This window comes from Pogona vitticeps, chromosome 1 (assembly GCF_051106095.1).
Source record: "Pogona vitticeps strain Pit_001003342236 chromosome 1, PviZW2.1, whole genome shotgun sequence".
Classification (NCBI taxonomy): Eukaryota; Metazoa; Chordata; class Lepidosauria; order Squamata; family Agamidae; genus Pogona; species Pogona vitticeps.
In genome coordinates this window covers 115,732,731-115,744,971 of record NC_135783.1, presented here as the reverse complement: position 1 = coordinate 115,744,971, position 12,241 = coordinate 115,732,731, and the positions used below count along the sequence as shown (strand labels likewise).

Sequence of the window (12,241 nt, the reverse complement as noted above, 5' to 3'; positions counted from 1 at the left end):
CCTCATCATCTGGACTTTGAGTAGGAAGAATTAACAGGCTGGTGCTTCATGGTACAGTATGTTGTTGCAGTGGGTATCCTAATGAAATATCGACCTGTTACCCATCGGATCTGATGTCCCCTGCCATTAATTCATGAATATACTTAAGGTAGGGGTGTGTCATTTAAAAATTTCTTGTTCTCAATGACATTCCGCGTCTCCCTGTGTTGAGACTCCCTGATGATACTTCGCCCTATGTGAGCAAGATTCATTGGCTTTCTGGGAAAACAAGACCCCACTCTTCTTTCCTGCCCCTGGCCCTATTTCTCCTCTATTATTCTGCACAGGAAACTGCATAAATGTAAGGTCCTTTCCAGTGAAACCTGTGTAAGAAAGATGCCATTCTGTGGAGGAAATGTACGGTAACAATCTAGTGCAGTTGGCTGTTTCTTCTGCTTTTTCAGGGTGAAACCTGCATAGAAAAGATGTCATTCTGTGTAGGAATTGTAATAACGCTGCACAATAGGGATGTTTGTTGCAAAGAAACTGACCATAAAGTGTCAGAAAAATCCTATGGTATTTTCTGCAAGATTTCTTGGAACAAAACCTTGTGCAGAGAAATCTCACTGGGCGGGGAAAGGGGAACTCCCCCTGCCCTTCTCTCCAAGAATGAGAAATTGCAAGATTTACATCCATGCTAAAATCAGTTCATGGAATACTCATTAAAACCTGCAGGAATGTCACCAACAGTTTCTGGTGCCATAGTTATCAAAGGCTGTGCAGAAAATTGCCACTTAAAATTTAGCATCCTATACATTGATCTGACTTTTGATCCAATCCAAGTGCTCTACTTATAGTGTTTTACTGTTAGCTCACTTTGATGAATTACGTACTAGATGTGGGAAAGCTAAAGTGATTCAGGTTTTACTAGTGTCAATTAGCAACTGTGGTGACATACGAGAACTAGGGACATACGTAATAGGTGATATTTCAACTTTGCTTCAGGTTTGTGTTCTTGAATATTTTGTTTTTGTTTTGTCACTCCATCTGGAAAATACTTTTTAATATTTTTGCATTTCTGCCAGGCTTTCTGCTATCATTCATTGCTCCTTGACTTCAAGAGTAGATTATTCTTAGTGTGTTTTATAGCTCTCCCTCCAGATGGAGATGAATCAGTAGTATGATTACATCTATGCTTTAGTGCCTGCACTTCTTTTCTTATTTTCAAAGCACAACTTCTAGATAAGTTAGATGGTGATAATTTCTGTGAAAATAAAAACCGAAATGTGTGGCTTTTAAATTTGATTGCAGATGTTCTGTAGGTTGCATCATGTGGTCTTTCTATCAATTCTTTACCATGAGAGTATTCGAAACCTGTCTTCAGTGTTTGTTCCAAAGCTGTTTGATTTATCAGAGTCTAGGCCTGAATATATGACCCATTTAGCTGGGTTTGCAAAGACATGTAGAGGAAATAATTCTTATGCTGTGTTTCAGTAATTGATAAAGCAATCCTTACCTCCTTGTGCAACCATCTAGGTTATCCATGTTGGTGGGTGGGAGTTAGAACGTTACAGAAGCATCAGCAACAGAGGGAATGCATCTGCTTCAGTTTTATAAAGAGAAAGCTCTGTGGGTATGAATCATAAACCAGCTTGTAGGGGTGGGGCAATGGCTTTTGGATCTGCTTGATCACACACCCTTCAGATTCCACGAGAAGGCCCAGATGAGGTCCTTCAGCTATGCTTGAGGAACTGGGAGATTCCATTCCTCTTCCTAATGGATTTCAGTGGTTGTGGTAGCAATTTTGGAAAAGAAGGATCCATCAGCTCAACAAGTCGCACCCGGAGTCTACTTCATTCACCTCTTGCCCGGCCACCATAATCATGGTTTTGGAAACAGCAGAGGCCTGCCACTTCTTTCCTTGCCCCAATTCCAGATTTGAGTGCTCTGACCATAAGCATATCACGTGTACATTTATTTCAGTGCTTTTGCCTGCCCAGTTGATCAGAATAGTTTCCAAATAGAAAGCCGAAGCAGCAGTGGAAAAATAAAGAAGGGTTAAAAAAGAGCCATGATGCGCTCAAGCCTCATCTGAAAGTGCTCTTAGATATAGATGGATTAGAAATCTAAACAGAGTTAGTGAACGGTACCAATTTACAGCATAAACATATACTGATTTGCTTTGAGTCACTTAATTAGAAGTCAGTTCACTAAACTAGCTGCAATGTATTTTTGAGTAGATATTTATAGCATTGTGCTCTAAGGCCATAATCTTAAGAACACATCAACTTTATCTTTGCTGGGTTCAACTATTTTGAGGAAGCATGTGCTATTAAGGATACATTTTTTTTAAAAAAATAACAATATGGTGTGTGTTTTTTATTTAATAAGAGTTCAGTGTGGCTTCCTTTTGAAAAAAAAATAATTATTTCTCCTCATACAGTGTAGGTTCAATGTTTCATCAGAAATATTGAACCTATATTAAGCCTGCTCAGTTATGTTTTACTACAATTCTTGTTTTGCTAAAGAGCATCTATCAAACAGAAATTACACACACATGCGATAATTGAGTCATACCATTGTTTCTTAAATTTGTCGCACCATATGATCATTTTAAAATTAATAAAGGATGGAAAATTGTTAACATTACATAATATTGTCACACCCTTCATTGTGAAAGACATGTCTTATAGGGCAAGGTTCAGTCTGTTCCAATGCTCCAGCAGGTGGAATTTGACATATATAGTGAATTAAGACAAAAATTAAAGTATGAAATTGAAAGCAGAACACTACTTTCTGTTTAGGACTGAGATGGGGAAACATGAACTTTGCTAATATAAATATACTTAAGTACACTTAACGAAAGTTGAGATGTGTCTAGGTCAACACAATTTGACAATCTGATGTTTTTAGAGTTATAATTTTTGTTAAACACAGACATGATTTAAATGTACATGTATGTTTTTACTTTATAAATATAGTACCTTTACTCCTAAAATGCAAGGCAGACGGATGGGGACTTCAGGGAGAACCATCACAAAGAGCACAAGTGTCAGTGGAGAGGTGTATAAGTTGGAACATAATGATGGGAGTCAATCCGACACTGCGGTTGGTACGGTTGGCACAGGTGGGAAGAAAAGACGATCAAGTCTTAGTGCCAAAGTGGTGGCCATGGTCTCACGACGGAGCAGAAGCACATCCCAGCTTAGCCAAACAGGTGAGTGGAAGACGTGCAGTATAAGCACATGGCTTGTGGAATGCACAAAATCATTTACGTGTTGAGATGAAACAATTTCTTGACAAAGTATAACAGCTTTTTGCATGTGCATGCATATGGTTTTCATCAGAGAAGCATGGAACAGTCACATGTTCTACCCTTTGTGATGTACACATATGATCAGAAAGAGGCCGATCACAACCACTGAAAAATTTGTGATGCATAACAATGTAATGAGTCATTTTTAAAAAAGAGTGAAATGAATCAGATGAAGAGAAATGTAGTAAAAAAATGAAACAACTGTTGCTGAGTCTTTTCTTTAAATTAAAGAAAAGGCTTAGTGAAGTGAGCTAATCAGAATGTAGCAGAATGCTACATTGCATGCTTTTAGTGCTCCTGTTCTTTCTTGATACTTTAGAAATCTTAAAAGCCTCCTCTCTGTCCCCTAAAGAAAGAACAGAGCTGATAAAAGAAGAATGAAGTCATGTTTTAAGGATCATAATTAAAATTGGTGAGGGGACTTCTCCTATCTAATGAGAGCAAAAATCCTTAAATGACTTTTAAAAGAAAAGAAAAAGCTTCATGTAAGAATAGGGCTCAATGAGAATAAGGAACTGTGATTCTGGCTAATGATCAAGATAAACTGTCTGCAGGTATGTCAAATATTTTAGTTTTGTTTTATTGAATTTTTATGTGTTCCCTCCATCCATATTTGTGTTTATTTGCAATTTCTCCTGATCATTTCCTCTTTCTAGTTTAGTAGGGTTAAATAAGATGAAGCTGTTACAATACCAATTCCAACCTCAAATATCTATGTTTGTTTTTTTAAGTTGGAAATATATACTGTGCCTGGATGTGCTGATCAACATATGTCAGAAGAAATCTGTGATATAACAAAAATCATTTTATGTGAAATATTCATAATACGGGCAGAAATGTCCCAAATAATTTTGAGACAATGATCCAAAGCGTAACAGTGATGGAACCAGGAAAAAAATAGATGGGGGGGGGGGCAGAGTGAGTCAACATTTATTTCTAGGTGGAGAAGCTGTGTTCCACGTATATCTGAAAGTAAAATAGATGTATATTTCATGCTAAACATAATCTTGTTTTTATTGAAATAGATCATGTACACTGTTGTATGATACATAAATATTGATATGTGAAAAGTGTTGTTCTTTTATGTAATAAGAGAAGTCCAGCAAGAGGAGAGGGAGCCCTCCCACCTTCACCAATGTCACACTGCTCTTGATCTGAAACGTCTTCTGAACTGTGGTGGTGGTGATTAGTACTCATGGTACTCTGGTCTGTGAAGAAATTTAAACTTTCTATAGCATATGTAAAAACCAGTGTGCAAAGATAATCATATATATGCTGTTCTGAATTAAGACTGAGGTGAAAGATAGAGAATGAATATCATAGGCTTCTTACTGCTAAAGAGACACCCAAGCCTCCAGAGATTTTGTATCATAAAGTTGTTGTCACATTTTTGCTTACAGAAAGATTGGCAAATCAAGTGCAATCTGGTAATCTTTGGATGCCCCATTTGTAGTAATAGTCGTCATCGTCGCCGCCGCAGCCGCAGTGAGGAAACATAGACAACATGCCATCCTTACTAATCTCTTAACTTTCGAGGGTGAAACATGTTTACCTGAAGTGACCCATTCATTTCAGTGGAATTTACCTCAGATTTGTCCAGCCTAGTTTCTCAAGCAAGTCCTCTTTCTTACATCGCTCTTCTACATTCTCTGTTGTTATATGAATGACAAAGAGACATCATTACGCTAACATACACACACACACACACAAATCCATGCCCAGTTTAAATCATCAGATATCTAGTACTACATACTGCTATAATGATCACAGTTATAGAGGTTAAAAGGTTCATTATAATGCATATTGTGGACACTGATTAATTTGCATCCAGAAAGCTTCTTATGAGTCTTGAATTAACTTTGGTATATATTTTAGTTTATTTTAGTGTTACTAGCAAGATTGCAGTATATTGTTTGGAAGCCAAGACTGATTGCAGTCCTTCAGCCTTACCTGTAAGTGGGTTTAAAATGAGACAAAAGAGAATGGGCATCATTCTAGTTCCCCTCTAAGAAATCAGGGTCAAGAATTGGTTTTAAGCTCATCCTCTTTATAATGTGTTTTTTTAAAATCTTTTTTGTAAGCAGGTTTTTATAGATTCTCCCTCTTTCTCTCCCTCCGTCCCTTTCTCTCTCTCTCTCTAAGAGGGAGAGGTTACTGTTTCCTGACAATCACACTTTGGGCTCAGTCTCTTACATTTTCTGTCAAGAAACCGTATGTGAAAACAGAAATTGGGGGAAGTAAGCAGGTACCTTGGTGTTCATAGATCTTTGTTGTTACTACTCAGGTTTCTCCACTTGTGTAGCTTCTTTTGTCCAGTCCACAGCATTTGGGCCACCTAACAACAGAGTTTTGTAGGTGAGCTCTGTTTCTGAGTTCTTGAGGAATTCTTTGTCTGAAAGGTAGTTTGCTTGCTTTCTCAAGAGTAAAGTCAGACTGATAAAGAATTCAGCAGGACAAATTGTGGATCGGAAATACAGTAATGCACTTGCATACTCTGTGAAGTCTTAGGACCTACAGATACTGAAAGGTATGATATACCTAGACGCTCAGATGTTTGAGAATTGCAAATTAATATTAATCAATGGGGCCAATCCTGTTTTCTCCTAATACCGGTCATACAGTACTACAAGAAGTTGGGAACTAATTAGATTTATTCAGCTACCTGGATGCCACTGAATGCCTGTAATCCTTTCAACAGAACTAATTATGAGACCAAGGATTATTTACAATAAAAGATATGGGGATTTTAAGGATTTAGTTCAGTAATTGAAAGGACTTGTCTGAACCAGCTCTCCAGTATATGTATGAATCTCACTAACACTGATTAGATTTTGCTCATAAGTAAAGCAGTGGTCCCACACGTTGCTATGGCATTGCTTAAATCTAATTTATTTCAATGAGATTTAAGTAGCCTGCCCGCGTGGCTGCAGGATATTAAGCTCTCTCTAATATAATATTTCTGTTTAATGCTGAATTTTTCTACACCTTGTTTGCATTTGGGATACAAATTAATGGAATAAACAAGCTTTTCCACATGTGTTAGTTAAAATCCCATTATAAATAATTGTAGCAGTTTGAGTTTTGAAGATTCTGCTGTTTGGACTCCAGCTGTGAATTATACTCATATTCAATATAGATTCATGTCTGTCAGTCCAGATCATGGGGCACTCCATCCCTTGATACTTAAGGATCAATGAGCATTTTTGCAATCATCCTGTCTCTCTGTGACAAGAATGTTAGCTGTGGGAAGATGGACTTCTCATATATTTTTCTCCACCGTCAAAGGACTACTGGTTGGAGGTAAGGACATGGAGATCCCACTGTACTCGCTTGAGTCAAAGCAGTTCTTTGGATCCTGCTCTACATATGGATCTCCACCAGCTGCGAAACAAATGAAACAGATTTTCTGTAGTAACAAGTATGACAAATATACAATTTCTGAATGCAATCTCACAGCAAGTTCCATGTGGTGTGCCTGAGTCATATGCAAATCAAAACATATACACATGGTGAGGTCCACTGACTTTAGTAGAACTCTGAATCGTTTTCTATGTAGAAATTATTCATACAGTTACTGTGTATGACCTCAGTAAAAATAACCAGACAACAATCTGAAAAGCGAAGAAACAGTACTCCTTTAGGTACTATTGAGAAATTTTGTGAATTAGACAACACAAATATGCATATAGAAATAAATCCAGATCTTATTCAAATGAAAGTGATCTCCTTATACCTTAAGAGATCACTGGGAAAAACCAGACTGCTAGATATGAAATTAAAAATGTCATTATGCCAATTTAAAGTGGCTTTTTAAAAAATGGAATAGAGGAGATTGAAAATATTTATAGCTAGAGATAGGGAAATGAGAAAATCCCAACACTGCACAAGAAATTTGAGCTAAGTAGTGCTTTTTGCAGCAATAAATTTGGTTATTTTTTTTTTCCAATACTGTATTATTATGATCCTTAGGCCCTGTATGCATCTGTGTTACTCAAACGAATTAGTAAGATTATTTTACTTTATAACTGAACTTATTTTATAACTGCAAGGGTGTCATAAAGAATTTATGTCAAATGAGTATGAAACTTCAAAGCACAAGTCAGTGACTTTGGAATACTTTGTTGGTATCCAATTAACAAGGTCCTGTTTGGGACTGATGACGCAGAACTATATATACCTGAGTGCAGGTGTGTAGTTCCATAGGCAGCACATCTGTATCTGACACTTACTGGTCAGTCACACAGATTGTTTACAGTGTCCATTGGCATCCTCACTTTTTGGGGGGGGATCCCTAAGTTAGAAAGACACCCAAAGGTCTATGTGCTTGGTAATACACAAATCGATCTAGATGGAACCTTAAGGAAGGGCTCACTATACAACAGAGATGCACCATAGTGGAGACTTGATAATATGCATTATCAAGGAAAGAAGGAATCACACCAACCACCTTCATCCATATGATTTTTTTCATTCTTATGTTATTGGAGTGGTGTTGGAGGATGGATCTTATCTCAGTGAACTTGAAGTGCCATCCACACTTACAAGGGAGGATTAAGAAAGGAGAGCAAAGGGGGCTTAACTTCTCCTGAACCCACTGATTTTTCCCCTCAAATATTCCTCCTCAATTTTCCCTGCTAAGCTAATTTCTGACTTCAGAATCTATCGTGAGCAATGAATGGTACCAAAGGGGAACCTTTGAAATGTGAATAAATAGGTGGAGGTGAGTTTAAGCACCGTTTCTCATTCCTTTCTTAACAATGCTTCTTTCCCCAGCAATCCTTTATGCTGTCTTTCTTTAGATTTATATACTATATGGGACTCGTTTTTCTAGTGGCATATAGGATGATGCTGAATTGGTTAATCCTTCAAGACAAAATGCACAGTCTTACCCAGTTCAAAACACTACATCTTTATTCAGTTCAGAGGGGCCTATTTCTAAGTACTGAGGTATAGAACTGAAATTGCATTTCTCTAATTGCAGTTCTGTACCTCAGTATCTAGAGGTAGGCCCCACTGAACCCATTATATGCTTTGGTGATGCACAGTGACATGATTAAACAATAACTAAACACGAGCACAGGTTGCTGTCCTCTGAAGATGCCGGCCACAGAGATTGGTGGAATGTTAGGAAGCACAGCCTTCAGAACACGGCCAAAGAGCCCGAAAAACCCACAGCAGCCAATAACTAAACAATTCTAAATCCTTCTAATTGCAGTGGTTGCAGCCTTTTTGGTGGGAGGCAACGTTTAAAGGCTTAACTTTGGTTGAATCATATTATCTCACTCTCTCTGTGAGTTTCTGCTTTTTTTCTTTTTCTTTGTGTTTCTTTTTCTCTTTTTTTGGTCACTTAAGCTAGTTGCATAACGGACTACTCCAGATCTATCTGCGTAGGTCTAAAAGGGTTACCAAGAATGGCAGCTATTTTGGACTGCAAAACCAAAAGCAGCCCTCCAGGGTTAGTGTTATTATCTAATTCTTTCCTCTGTGTGCGTGTGTGCGTGTGCACAAGCAGAAAAGCACTTTTAAAGTTCTACAAGATTGCACTCCTTTGTGCTTGCCATTGCTTGCTGCAGGAAAAATCTTTAAAGGGAAAAGAATTCCCCCCTTTCGGCTGCCAATAAATACTTTCCTGTTTGATTTAGTGACATCAGTTTGATGTTAGTAACGTCTCTTTATGATTATTACAGAAGTGGGCATGGGGTCTTCCCGGAAGCCAACCTCTGCCATAACTGGTAGTGGCTGGTAAGGTGAGATGCACTAATTCTGTGGAAATACTGCTGGGCAGTAGAGGAGAGGAAGGGGGACACTGTGTACTTAATCAGCCAGCTTTTGTTCGAGACAGCCAGAGCAGCAGCTGGATCCTATAGCATTATGCAGGCACGCTACAAGTCAGGGCCAGCCCTACCACTCGGCAGAGAATGCTGGCTGCTTCCGGTAGCAGAATTGGGCTGTCATGGAAAGGTATCAAAAATCAGGGAAAGGTACTTCTCTCCCCTAGTGGGATTTTTTTAACCTTATGAATTGGAATAACTTTTGCTGGCTCTAGGTACTACATACCTTGTGACCCGAGAAGACATGTGGGATATCATTTGTTTCTCAGGGAGGACAACATATCAGGCTCTGCCTCAGGGAGCAAATTTCTACAAACTACTAAATAGTCACTAATATCTGATCTGGGCCAGTCGTGTCGTCTTGTAGCCACATGGGGCAGTGCTTGCCATTTCACGAGCACTACGTTGATGTCCTGCTGTTCAAGTCTATTTCTGCGTATATTGCCTCCAGCACACACCACCACCGGCTAAGCGTATGTGCTCCCCCTTCTCTTGATTGCTCTTCCATTTGGATGGCCGTTTACTGTTTTCCAACTGCCTTCACTAGCCAGCAGTGACCATGAGGTATTGTTTTCTGTGGTAAAGAAATCAGGTGATTGCTTCCCCTGTAAGGAAGCAAAAGAGGACTTCTCAAAAACAGGGATGAACAAGTCACACAGAAATAGAAATATGTGTGTATAACAAGGAGATGCTCTTCTGAAAAGCAGACCAACCTGTGGGCTTACAAAGTAGCAGTGGCAGTTCAACCTAAAGAAGAAGGGTGGGTGAAAAATTCTGCCAAAACCATATGTCCGGCAGAGTATTTGAGTCTATGTGGCAAGTTTATAGCTGGGAGATGTGAGACACAGAACACCGACATCTTTTTTGAAAATGGCCTGCTTGGAAATATCTAATGGGGGTGGGGGAAGGAGAGGTGAGGCAAATGGGAGAAGAGAAGGACTTGCTTGTTTGTACACCAGCCAGGGCAGATTTCTAGTAAGCATTTTGGAGGTATAGCTTAAGGAGGTGTTGTAGAGGCCTTTGCACATCCCCCTTGTTATATAATATGCTTGGCAATGTGCACCCCCCCTTGAGGCATTTTTGAAACTCCTAAGATCACTCCAAGCCCCCCTCCCATTTAAAAAGGTAAAACAGGAATTTTTTAAAAACCACATTTCTGATCCTGGACATCTCCAGGAGAAGTAGGTCATAGATCTTGGAAGTCCCCTAATATTCTGTCACCAAAAAAAAGAAAGCCCCCAAACTGTCATTTCCAAGCTTTGCAGCAGGGGTTGGGAGTGAATATTTGATCCTCCAGTTTCCCAGTTTGCCCACCTCTGTTATAGCTAATGATAGATAAAATAGTGGGTTTGAGGCTGCCAGCCATCTGCAGGTATATAGCATGGCAGGGGAAGACTTCGAGATACTGAAACAATCTCACTACTGCAACTTTCTAAACAGCAGCCACAGTTGGGTGGTCTGCTTACAGATGTAAGACCTAAGAGGATACTGGTTCATGCCTTCTGTATTGTGGTTGTCATTTTTTTTTCAGAACATTTCCAAGTGAAACATCTCTAGCTGAATCGTCACTGGACTTTCTGCAGAAATGAAAAATACTAAACCTATTTACTATTATAAGCCATTCATGCTGTCCAATAATATATTACTTTGATGTTATTTGGTTTACGCACGAGGAAGGAAGATTAGTCTTTTTCTAATGCAAAAAACTTTCTCCCCAACCCACCCACTCCGTTGCTGCCTGTGATTCTTCTTGTAACACTTCTGCATCGTGGCCATTGATTCAGCTCTTGCAAAGACGATGGGCAACCTGTCCTCATTCTGCTGAATATGATACCACTTCTCACCTACAGATGCTATGACTTGCAAGGTTTTGTTGGTCCATATAATTGGGAGGGGGAGTTAGGATGGGCCTATTTGGGACTGGAAAGGTTGGGCTAAATCAACTTCAGTCTGATCCAGGATATAATTTTTTAGAGTCCATGACCACCAGTGTTGTTCATCAAAGTGGTGGCAGCTTACTTGAAGTCTGAGCACATTTTCACAACAAATAAATATGTTGATCAGCATAAAGTAGAAAGTGAGTAGAGAGCAGACACAGTGTACTGGTTTTGTCCATACATACAAGATTTGTATCTTTCCTTGAGTATTGGAGGGTGACAGTCAACATTTGGAAATGGTATATTGAATTCTCTTGAGTTTTATGCTGGTTGTTTTCCTGTCTTTGGTCCTAAATTGAGTAGATGCTAAAGTTCATGGTCAATGAATCTTGAGCCTAGAGTCTTAACTGAAGAAAGAGATTACTTCAGCATTTTTCATGAAGGTTGTGTTTTCCTTACAATACTGACTGAAAATCATAAACATCTGTGCATTATGATATGAAGAAAGCGTTCCAATTAGGTTGATGTACCTTTTTCTCATGACCTGCAACATAAGTATAGCAAAAAGAATTTGTGGGACTGTTAGTGCTTGATCATTTCATCCCCACGCTGCATCATGCCAGATTTTTTTCTGTTTAAGAAAAGGCCGCCTAAGAAATCCAGACCATATTCTCCGCCCAGGTATGCTTAAATGTGGTCCATGTTCTCAGTCCTTTTGAAAGCTTACTAATATAGTTGAGATTTAAGTTTGCTTATGCCTATCATGTAAGTCTGTATTTTGTTCACCTTGCTTTGGAATGTTTCAGATGTTGTATTATATTCAAACCTTTAATTTCTGAAATGTACAGTGAGTAAAATCAGGATTGGTATAGTGTCTTGATCTAAAGCCACAAAGATGGTAAATAAACTAGTTATATATTAAATTATTAGTGTAACTGAATCTCAGCAAAGGCATGAAACTGAGTTACAGCCTCTGTGAAAACCGAGAGAATTGTTTTTTTAATCACTTCATGTAAATAAATACCTGGTATGATTTCGAACATTTCTTGTTACACAAAAAGTAAGTTCAAGTTGTTGAAAACATCTTTTGGGATAAATGCTTAGAAGATTATTGTATATCAGCTTTTTAAGTTTCTTTTCTTTGTTGCTACAGTTCTTAAACCAGTATGAGAAGATGCACTGAAACACAAATTGCAATCTCTTTGTAAACATATCTGAATTCTACCCAATTGCTATTT

General features: G+C 38.6%; 1 protein-coding gene across 50 annotated transcripts in view; it reads left to right on the top strand.

Annotated features, from left to right (window-relative positions):
* The window catches only part of RIMS1 (regulating synaptic membrane exocytosis 1), a 324,125-nt gene that overhangs the window by 279,574 nt on the left and 32,310 nt on the right, over positions 1-12,241 (top strand). For all 50 annotated transcript variants that reach the window (XM_072999690.2, XM_078385861.1, XM_072999957.2 and 47 more), the window contains one exon: positions 2,961-3,196. In XM_072999690.2, coding sequence (XP_072855791.2) covers positions 2,961-3,196 — 236 coding nt within the window. The remainder of the gene's footprint in view (positions 1-2,960; positions 3,197-12,241) is intronic.